General features: G+C 24.1%; 2 protein-coding genes across 3 annotated transcripts; both read right to left on the bottom strand.

The window, feature by feature from the left end:
- Positions 1-4060: 4060 nt before the first annotated feature.
- LOC106787140 lies at positions 4061-6361 on the bottom strand. The gene is made up of 3 exons (XM_014749257.1): positions 6256-6361; positions 5310-5506; positions 4061-4767 (listed from the first exon to the last, which is right to left on the bottom strand). The coding sequence occupies exons 1-3, from the start codon at positions 6344-6346 to the stop codon at positions 4576-4578; spliced, it is 480 nt and encodes a 159-aa protein (XP_014604743.1). The 5' UTR covers positions 6347-6361; the 3' UTR covers positions 4061-4575.
- A 2292-nt stretch (positions 6362-8653) lies between these two features.
- On the bottom strand, positions 8654-11297 carry LOC106787153 (odorant receptor 13a-like). Of its 2 annotated transcripts, none has more exons than XM_014749273.1 (5): positions 10457-11297; positions 10262-10361; positions 10056-10166; positions 9792-9947; positions 8654-9725 (listed from the first exon to the last, which is right to left on the bottom strand). In XM_014749273.1, the coding sequence occupies exons 1-5, from the start codon at positions 11251-11253 to the stop codon at positions 9708-9710; spliced, it is 1182 nt and encodes a 393-aa protein (XP_014604759.1). In that variant the 5' UTR covers positions 11254-11297; the 3' UTR covers positions 8654-9707. The 2 variants fall into 2 exon arrangements, with proteins under 2 accessions (XP_014604759.1, XP_014604758.1); XM_014749272.1 differs by having other exon boundaries at positions 8654-9715.

Genomic DNA, 11297 nt, shown 5'->3' with positions numbered 1-11297 from the left:
ATAATAATAATAATAATAGAATGCTTTTTTTAATTGTTATCGATAATTTCTTGTGTTGTCATTTTTTAACGAACGACGCATCAAATTAATAAGCTTTCTCTTCGTTATATATTTCGCTTTCATTAAATAACAAATTAATCATTTTTAATATCTAATGGCTTTCAGATAAATTTTTGAATCTTCCATATATCTCATTTATCTAAATTTTTCTCTAATTTGAAAAAAGTTTATTAAATCGTTGATTATTAAATACCTACTGTATTTAAAGCTTTTTCCTATTTATCTATTATCTGTTAAATTTATCCTAAATACTTTATTACTATCTTTCCTATATTCTAATCTATTTAAAAGTGATTTTTCAATCAATGCTTTCTTTCCTCATCTATGTCCTTCCTTAAGAAATATCTTTATTATACTTATTATACAATACATATCTTAATTATCTGCTCTTATATCTATATCTTCTATTATTCTACTCATTCATCTTTCCAATTTCTTATTTTTTTTTCATTACTCTCGCTGCTTCCTTTTTCGTCAAGAAATTCTTTTTTTTTTCCATTTCCTAAATATCTTCAAATATCATCTATGGTATTAATTTCACTTGATATCAATTTACAGCTTTCCTTTTCATTTATTAATACTTTCTAACTATCCTATAAATTATCTGATTTAATCTGTAATACATTTTCTCACACCTTTACTTTCCTATATGGTTTTCTTTTAATTATTTTTTTTGTTTTTCCTATTACTCTTCTTGCTTACCTTTTTATCTACAATCTTTCGAAACTTTCTGATATATATCTTCTACTATTATCTATTCTATTTATTCAACTTATAAATCAATCACTACTTTCCTCTCATTCATTTCTTTTCTAAATATTCTGTTAACAATCTTCTAAAATATCTTTCCTCACACGTTTATCTTTCTTATTATTTTCATTCAATACCCTTTCCAATTTCTTTTTATTTATTTCTTTCCTAAAAATTATCCGATTTCATTTATTTCCATACGTTATCTGATCCATCGATTATCTTTACCTTATTCTCGATTTATCTACGATTTTTTAATCATCTATTTTTTTTTGTTCTCTCTATTTCTATTCAATACTATTTTTCTTTTTATAAATTGATTCATCGATCAGAAAAGAAAAAATATATCTACATCAAATGTATATAATATACTAATTAAAATGACTTCCATTTCTTGCCTCTTCCGTCTCTCGCGTGTAATTTCATATTCATTAATATAAAATTACAAAAAACAAAAAAACTATTATCGTGAATATAACGCATGTCTCTCGATTTATTAATATTTATAAAACTAATAAATTTTTTTTTTAGCGTAAAACAAATTAATTGATATTACAAATTGATCGATATAATAATACACAGACACAAATACAGAAAATATTTTTAATCTCTCCATAGAATAAAAAAGAAAAAGATATAATATATTAATATGAAGTAAACGAAAAAAAATGATACTTCCTCAAAGAACGTCTCTTGTTGAATATTTGTTATATTATTATATTAAATAACGGATGATAAAAGTGTGCGTAAAAACCTTCGATTTTTATGTCGTGCATAATATATTGGAGCACGTCGATCGGGAAAAGAAAAAGAACACAAATAAAGAAATAAAGCAAAGCAAGGCAGAATACAATGAAAACAATTTAGCATTAGGTTGCAATTTATACAAAAAAAAATATACAAATCTAACATAGATCAGGACAAAATAAAGAGAACGAGAGAGAAAGATAATAAGAAATAGTATAAATATATGATCAATATATTCATCATCAATTAGGTTCGTTTTGACGTAGCACTAATTTTTGTACGTAAAAACTCTTATACAAGTTAATAAATATAATTTAATGAATTATCCTCAAATATCTTCAAAATCAAATGTGATACATTTTGTGTGTACAATGTATTTAATTAATTATTAATTATCAACAAATAAGTATTTGAAAACGTGCATTATTAATGCAGGAAAAAAGACATTTTATTTGGATGCATGGGGAGTTTCATATAATATTTCAACCTGTATATGGGTTTTTTTAAACATAAAAACGTCGTTGGTTTAACGCCCGCAAAAGAATTCCGTTTTAATTCTATATTCATGTTTTTTTTCTAATTACACGACTGACTTCCTTTGATGAAGTATTATTTTATTTTGAATATACGTTCTTTAAAAATATTGGAAATAAAAATAAATTAGATTAACGATACACATTCTTTTAGATATCTCATTGAAACGAGCTTTGCATTTGATTAAAATTTAATTAGAATTTTTCTTAGGCGTCTTATAAACGAAATAGTACAAATTATTATACTTATAAAATGTTTAGAATATTTTTTTTTTCTTTTTATATGCAAAGAAAAAATGATTTATCTATCGAGATGAAAAATATGCTGCAGTTTTTATTCGATCTGCATGTATCTTTTTTCTTTTCTTTTTGATATTTCGATAATCATTGTGTCAATTATACTAAATTTTCGTATCTCGTAATTTAACATGCATAAATAATAATCAAAATAATAGTATTACGAATTATTCTCTCTTCCGCGTTATTTGATCTGATTTCTAAAATTTTCTTATTCCTACATTATTAAATATATTTTTCTATACATGTACATATACATTTCTAAATCATTTTTCGATTTGTTTCAACAATTTAGAACACTTTTTGAACATATATAAATAAATTAATAAATAAATCAATCATTAAAAATAATTTAGAATTAGTATTGATCGTTAAAATATTTCTCAATTATTTAAAAATTCTAATAAAATGCATCTATGCTGAATTTTCTAATATATTATCTTAATGAAATATATTTTATTTAACAAATATATATATATATTTCTATATAATATTTATCCAAAATAATGCACGTAAATCTTTTATATAAATGTTATTACAAGTTAACGCGACTTATGACAACGTTGCGTAATTTATTTTTTAATCATCTCTATCTTTCGATCAAACGAACAAATTATATATATGAAACAATTTGTTTAATAATGCTGCACGATTCTCTCGTATTCTTTTTCGTTTTTTTTTTGCATGCAACGACAGGATTGATGTGTCGCTTGTTTACGTGAATAAATCGATTAATAAATCGATAATGTGTTTGTACATATTGATTTTTAAACTAAATTGATCATATCTTAATGACAAATATAATAATTGTTTTATAATAATAATATTAATAATAAATCTAATATTGTGTCACGTATATTATAACCAAATGAATTAATTCATTAATTCGTATTAAGTGTGATAAAAAAATGAATTGTCGTAAATAATATTTAAATATATATATATTAATATTAAGGAGAGGATTGAACAAGTTGATAAAAATTTCATTGAAATATATTAAGATGTTCTGAAATAATTGTTAAATAATTTGTTATTTAAATATGATCATATATATAATTTTGGAAGCATGAGTATGAAATATGATATACACTCTCTGATACAATACTTTATTAATTAATGAAACTTTTAATCAATTTTTTATACTATAATAATATCTCCAAATTATACTTGTATCTCTGTCAATGATTAATAACATCTCTAAATAATAACATTGAAATATTTTTTTACTTGGATTCAAATATATTTATCTAAGTAAGTAATTTGTTATTTTAAATATGATCATTGTTACGGAAGCATGAGTATGAAATTGAACACTATGAATTTTTTAAAAGCCATTGCTTGTTCCTCGTATTACATTAAAAACGACAAACAATTAAACAACAAATTCAATAAAATTTCTTATATTTTTTGTTTGTTTGTTGAGAACTCTATACCCAGTTAAAAATTTGTATTTAAATCATAAAATATTTATATATAATTATGAAGGAATATATTATATGTGACAATATTAATGAATTTGTTCTAAGCAAGTTTTCAATCGCTTTTCTATTTATACATTTCACGTGTGTGTATATTAATTACACAATTTTTACAAAATCACCAAATTGTTTGCATGAATCAGAATCAAAATTGAAGGCACTATATACATATTAAATAAACATTTTATCTTTTCTTTTTTTTAACGATGCAATCCTATAATTAAATTTCCTATTGTTTGACAATGCGTTTGCAAGTTGAAACAACGTTTATACAATAAATCTAAAAAGCCTCATAGACAATACTCTAGATTTTGTGCATTTTAATAATAGCATAATCTATTAAAATAATAATGCGATGTAAGAATAATAAAAATAAATTGAACGAATTATAATAAACTAGAAGCTAATTATATAGTGTCTAGTAACAAAATTGTGCTTTTGCAATGGCCAAATACTATTTGTCTTTTCTTATATTTTCCAATTTTCTTATTCGCTTAAAGGGAGCGTAAAGTTACACTTAATAATTAAACAAATATATAAATAATACTTCGAAAATAATATAAAGTAATATATTTCTTAAAAAGAAAAAAAAAATAATAAATACGAGATGCATAATGACAGAAATATTATATATCACTATGATTCTAATTAAATACGAAAGAAATTTGGTAAAATGATTGAATTGATAGGAATGAATCATTTTTGTTAGTTTAATTATCTTTTTTCTTAGAAGTTATTGCTAAATAACAAAAGGAACCATGATGGGGTACAGGTTGTGATGCTAAAAAGGCACCATCGTCTGGTGATAATGATGCTATCATTGATTTTTCTTTATCCGGGTCTTCTAAATCATTCGTTGAATCTAATCCATCATCGATAACGTCATTTATTTTATTGTTAGGCTAAAATATTCAACAAATTAATTAACACGTTAAATAGACATTATTAAATCGATTAAGAATTGAAAATATTCATCCAAATTAGAAAGAACAAAGAATTATGAAGAAACTGTGTTAACGAACATTTGGAACGAGTTGCAATAAATAATGATTGATTATATTTGATATAAAGCGTTGGCAATATTTTATTATAATAATTTTCACACAACACCCCATTGGTATAAATTAATCAAAAGAAAAATTAATATTATATATTAATTCCCCACTGTAGGAAATATATTTGATTCAACATACGAGATACCCATCGAACGATACAAAATTAACAAAATATAATATATTTATTACAAATTTATTTAAACTTATATTTTCCCGATATATATTATCAATTTTTATAATGCAACAAACAACTCTCTATACTCCCAATAGAATAATATTAAAAATATATACTATACTTATTTATTTAATTTACGTACGATGTGAGAAAAAGATATATAGAAGATGATTTAGAAAAAGAAAACAAAGTTAAAATGAATAAATTAATAAAATTTACTGACAATAAAATCTGCTATTTCCGTGAGGGAACCAATAATTGGCGGTGGTTTATCGAATGGTGATTTAAGCTGACCTTCTTGAAGATTTAATACTAAATAATGCATAAAATCATTCCTAAGTCGTATTTCTACGATATCGTTGCTGGTATTATTCATCAAAAAACGTAACCACTTGACTGCGTTTTGCCGATCTATTAAAAAAGAACAACAAAAAAATAGCAAAGAGAAAGTAAACGAAGAAACAAATTTATATGACAATTGCATTTGATGATCTAATCGATCCTTCGAATCGTAGAACAACATAAAATGTTTTCCAAGGAATTTGCAGGCACTCTTATTTAAATGCAATTAATAATTATTTATAATAAGAAACAAAGAAAGAAAGAAAAGTGACCTTTTTGCAAGCTAAATTGAATTAATAATTGCATTAAAACGTAAGTTTATATTAGCGCATATTATACGAATTAATATTACACAATAAAATATTAAAATTATTTATTAAATAATATTATGCAATTAAAAATATTAAAGCTTAATGATATTATTAGATAGCATGCTTTCAAATTCACGTGGGTTGTTGTTTTAACACGCTTATCCATGCATTTGATTATAATTAAATGTTAGGATTACTTTAATCATTATTTCTAGAATTTTAGGAACAGATAAATCATATTTCAATATATATTGTTTTTTCAATTAAAAATATTTAAGAGAGAAACACACACACAAAGATGTAATTAATTCGAAAAATAATTTATGCAATGAGAGCTATGTGACAGAAGCTTAAAAAAGAAATAATAAAAAAATAATAAAATGGAATAATGGGGAATAAAAAAGAAAACCAGTAAGTGTAGTTTTTTTTACTCGAGAATTAACATATATAAATTATTGTTAATATATAATATTTTACTTATTATTTATAATTAATATAAAGGAATACCGCGAAATTTCTTCATGTCGATGACCAAACGTTTGGCAAGATAAAGGTTATAATTGCAATCATAATTAAGACTAGCTATGTCATCGTCCATTTCTTTTTCTTTTTTTTTTAAAATAAACAAACTCTTTTTATATCCTTAGGTGAAAGAAATTTAGGTACAATATAAATGAAAGTTACCCGATGATACGTATTAAAAATTGCAACTAATCAACTGATAGTTTTATATCTATCATAATTTATCAACAATTATTATTATAACTACATTCACGTAATTGAAAAATATATTTTTTTTTATCAATTATATGACACCAAGTATTTGATCGAATGACAATGATTATTATGGTTATGAAAGAATAAATTTGATGCATAAATTGAATTCTACGAGAGCAAATGAATGAATGAAAACTTTTAGGAATAAATGAGTAAGGTTCGTGTTACAACAATATATATTATTATTTATGAAATTATATATGAAGGAAAAGATAAATGAATATGATTATTAAATACACAATCACAATGACACTATCAAATTAATATCTATCGTAAAACAAAAAGGGGATACATTTTTTATTCACACAATCTCTTCAGTTTTTTAATTATTTCAAATAAAAATATATAAAAATCTGTTTTCACATTTTTAATATCACCTTTTATCTATCCTCAAAATTGTAGTATTTTCAAATTTTTCTTTTTATCTTGTTAGATACATTAATTTTAATCTTTCCGGCCTTTTAAAACTTTGCGAAGCAAAATATTTATTCAAATTAATATTATATAATACATATAATAATTGAATTATTATAATTATTTCATAGATATTTTTTTCGGATACTACTCTTGGAAGATTTGAGTTTTCAGGTACCATCAGATCGAGTGAGGGGTGAAAATGGATAAGAACAACGAGTTAAAAGTCAAATTAATTGTTTCTAATGTTAGAAAATATAAAAGTAATGAGAGAATAATTTTATCTGCCCGCACGAAAACATGAAATACAATATAATTAAATAAACAATAAGACGGAATAATTACAATGCTATGATGCTCGAATTGAATACTATTTTAATAAAATAAAAATGAAATAAAATAGCTGATGCATATGAAAATAATTTACGAATATTTAACATGGAATATCGATCAAAGAAATGATGGAAAATTTATATGAACAATTGTAAAATTTATTTAAATAATTATAATTCTCATCTAAAAGAGAATGATGGAAAAAAAGAAATATAAATTAATTGCGGGTTTCAACAATGCTGTTCACCATAAATAGAGGTTAGTATTTTATATAAACATTTGTCATATTTTATTAACTTAATAAATGTGCATATAAAATCATTTTGTTTTTCTTTTTTAGGGAAATACCTTCTGAAAGAAGTGTGCTATTCACGAGTAGTTATACTACTTAACCCTGACGATTGAATTATGTGAAATGATGTTAACGATGATACGAATAATAATACTAAAACAAATATATATAATAATAAACGAGTTATCTGAAAAATTAGATATAAGATATAATATGATTAATAAGATATACGGATATAAGAAATATTATAATATAGAAAGTAGAAAATATTTTTAAAATGATAGTACAAGATGTCGTTACAACAGTAAAAATGATCATTGAAAAAGATTACGAAAAAATATTTATTATAGAAAAATTATGAAGCATAATAAAGGGCACGTATAATATAATACGAAATATATTATTTGTAAAATAATATGTATACTTTTATGAATAATCATATTAATTTATAATACACGAGAAAGAGATGAATGTAGAATAATTTTTAAACGAAAAGGTTTAAGCGTAAAGTTTACGTATTACACAGTACCTGTAATATATTTTGTGACAAAATAGAATTTATGATATAAAATATATAGAGAAGAATGGAAATAGATAATAGTAATGATATAAATGACATAAATTAATATTTAAATGATATAAAATAAAAGAATAAAGTTCGATATAATATCAGACTTCTTCTCTACAATCGTTAGAAATAAATGTTAATTGAGAAAAACATTGATGGCAATCATCGTATTGTTTGAAATTGTATAAAGAAATATATTTGCATAATTTAATGTAGCCCCCAGCAATTATAAAAGAAAAAGAAAAATGAAGTATCACATACAGAAGGATTCAAATAAAATCATAATTAAAATAAATATATATTAACTATGACAAACATGCAATTAATTGATTGTACAAATCCCTTTCCTTGTAATTATTATCTTTACGCAAATTTTCTTAATCTGATTCAAAGTAAATTTCCATTATATTTCGCAATCAAATTTTTTTTATTATACATTATTTTATTATTTATAAAAATCATTAAAATCCATTTGCAAAAAGTATATAAAAAATATTTACCGAAACTTTTCAAAGAAATTGCAAAGATGCACAATCTACAGCATTGCATTCTCAGACTTTTTATGAACCTTTGCAGATTGATTTATAACTCAAAAAGGTATTTTACGTGTACAGAAAAGAGTGTACTTTAATTTAATATAAAAATTATTAAAATCCATTTGCAAAAAGTATCAAAAATATTTACCGAAACTTTTCAAAGATATTGCAAAGATGCACAATTTACAGCAATTTGTTCTGTAGATAAGTTACCAATAAATGTACCTGCAGAAAAATCAATAAAGTCGGTAATATCAATTGTTGGAATTGTTACTTACGGAAGATGTATCAGGAAAAAAAACATGTTAGTTGATAAAATATTGACTGCACTCTGCATTATCATTGATTAAACTATTGTATAGAGACTTATTCTGTACAATTTACGAATATAATACTTCGTAGAGACTTATAATTTTATTTTTGTATTAATAATTTCTAAATATTATTAAAGATTATTATTTTATTTATACAAGTTTTTAATCATAATTATAAATACACACCAATCTACTTGAACAAAACCACATATTGATTTTGAATACTATGAAAGAGATATATATATATAGAAAATTTATAGAAAACATGCGCAAACATATCGATGTATAATAGACAAATCAATATTTAACGAGAAAACTATAGATTATACTGTCTACAAAGAATCACAAACCCTTTTATTAAATATACTTCAAGAAACTTTTTAAATTACAGTCTACAACTCATAAATATAATTGCGTATCATTTTGTATTTTTTAATTTTTAAAAAGTCGATGTGATCCTTCGATTTTTGTTACGTCTGAAAATAAAAATTCACAAAATATATATACATTCATTAATATAAATATAATTATAACAGTAACTAATTATTCGTAATAATATAAAATGTTGAAACAGTTTATACGTAAAACTTAAAACACTTACATATCAAGCTCACACACACGCGCGTTTTTTTTTCACATACATTTTATAATATTTATTTTACTACTTAATAAAAAATAATAATTAAGTAACTGTTCTTAACATGTTACAATATGCTGCAGCCGTTTTAATAACCTACAACCAACTGAGATACATTTAATAATCAATATTACAATAATTGCAAGAAATATTTGTCAAACTTCTCGTATACCTGACCAAACGTTTGAAGAGAAAGTTCTATTACATTTCCTGCTGTGATTCTCATTGGGCAATGAGAAATAGCCATAATTAATATAACACTTTTGGCTTTGTCGTTTGGCAAACGATACCAATCCAATATGCAAGATGTTAATGCCACTTTTTCTGCCTAACACACGTAATAATTTGATTTCATTTAAAAATATAAATAATAATCTATGATCTAATAAATACAAGAATGTTTAAATTACATATACATATTAATAAAACGTTCTACCTGTAAAGTAAGTTGTTCACCGACAAAACAGAACATAAAAATGTGAGATGTAATTGACAAAAGACCAACGAAATACGTGCAAATACTCGTAATAGTATGGTTACCCCATTCCTTCAAAATGAATACAATTATGTTATGTAAAATTATCATTAACGTTAGGTAGTAGAAGAAAAAAAAAAAAGAAAGAAAGTGAATAACACGAGTACCGTAATCAAACAGTACCCAAAAAAACACATGGTCAGTGTACAACCCATTAGCTCGATCAAACAAATTTGTTGCATCGTAACTTCGACAGTTTGTAAGAAACTACAAAAAACACGTATTATTGTTATATCAAATATACAAAGTCAAAATTACGATTATTTAATATAATACAATGAATTATTAATTATTCGGCATACCTTCTTACTCTAATCTGATGTTCGACAGTAATAGAAATGAGTTTATTCGTTCGTTCTTTTTCTAAATCGGTTTGTTTAACAATACCTTCGATCAAATCAACAAGAATTTCTAATTGGCCGCATGCGTGCATGACGAAGAGTGCTGCAAGTCCGCAGATAGCTGTTGTAATGGAATAAGTTACCAATCCTGAAACGCATTGCAAGCAAAATACGATCTCGTAATTAGGGGTTATTTGTTCATCGAAAAATATGTAATAAGCGGAACAAGGTAATGGTCTTATTGTAATATTTTGTGGTGTTACAATAGTACCCCTAGATAGAGGTAGAAAAACTCTATTAAAACCACCGCTACTGTACATGAGTATTCCACAAATGAACAACAATCGTCTCCCAATTTTAGCTTTTTCTTTCATGATCGTTCGATAATTTTCTATACCGATACTTTTCCAATCCTCTTCTACGTGCCTCAAACAACGCGCTATTTGATTTTCTTGTAATATTAATCCGCTGTATTTTGCCACCGACATTACATTGTAAAATATCAAAGGTAATTTTTTTAACTTTGCGTGAGGATTAGTTTCTATCATGATCAAATGTAATATCGCTGGTATTACGAAAAAACAAAGTAAACCGTAACAAATTAATATTACGATCAATTTGAATATACTTTTTGCTATTGTATTCCTCGTATTCTTCGAAAATGGCCATACGCCTAACGTACGAAGCAAATAATCGCACAACTCGTTCGTGTATCTTAAATCTTCTTCGTAATTTTTATTCTCCTCGTATATAATCATAACAAAGTTGTTTTTTTTTTTTTTATTTGTTTCTTCCTTTTCCT

This window comes from Polistes canadensis, unplaced genomic scaffold (genome assembly GCF_001313835.1).
Source record: "Polistes canadensis isolate GaletaPanama2010 unplaced genomic scaffold, ASM131383v1 scaffold_94, whole genome shotgun sequence".
Taxonomy (NCBI): Eukaryota; Metazoa; Arthropoda; class Insecta; order Hymenoptera; family Vespidae; genus Polistes; species Polistes canadensis.
The sequence above is the reverse complement of the archived record's forward strand: the minus strand, read 5'-3'. Positions and strand labels throughout refer to the sequence as shown.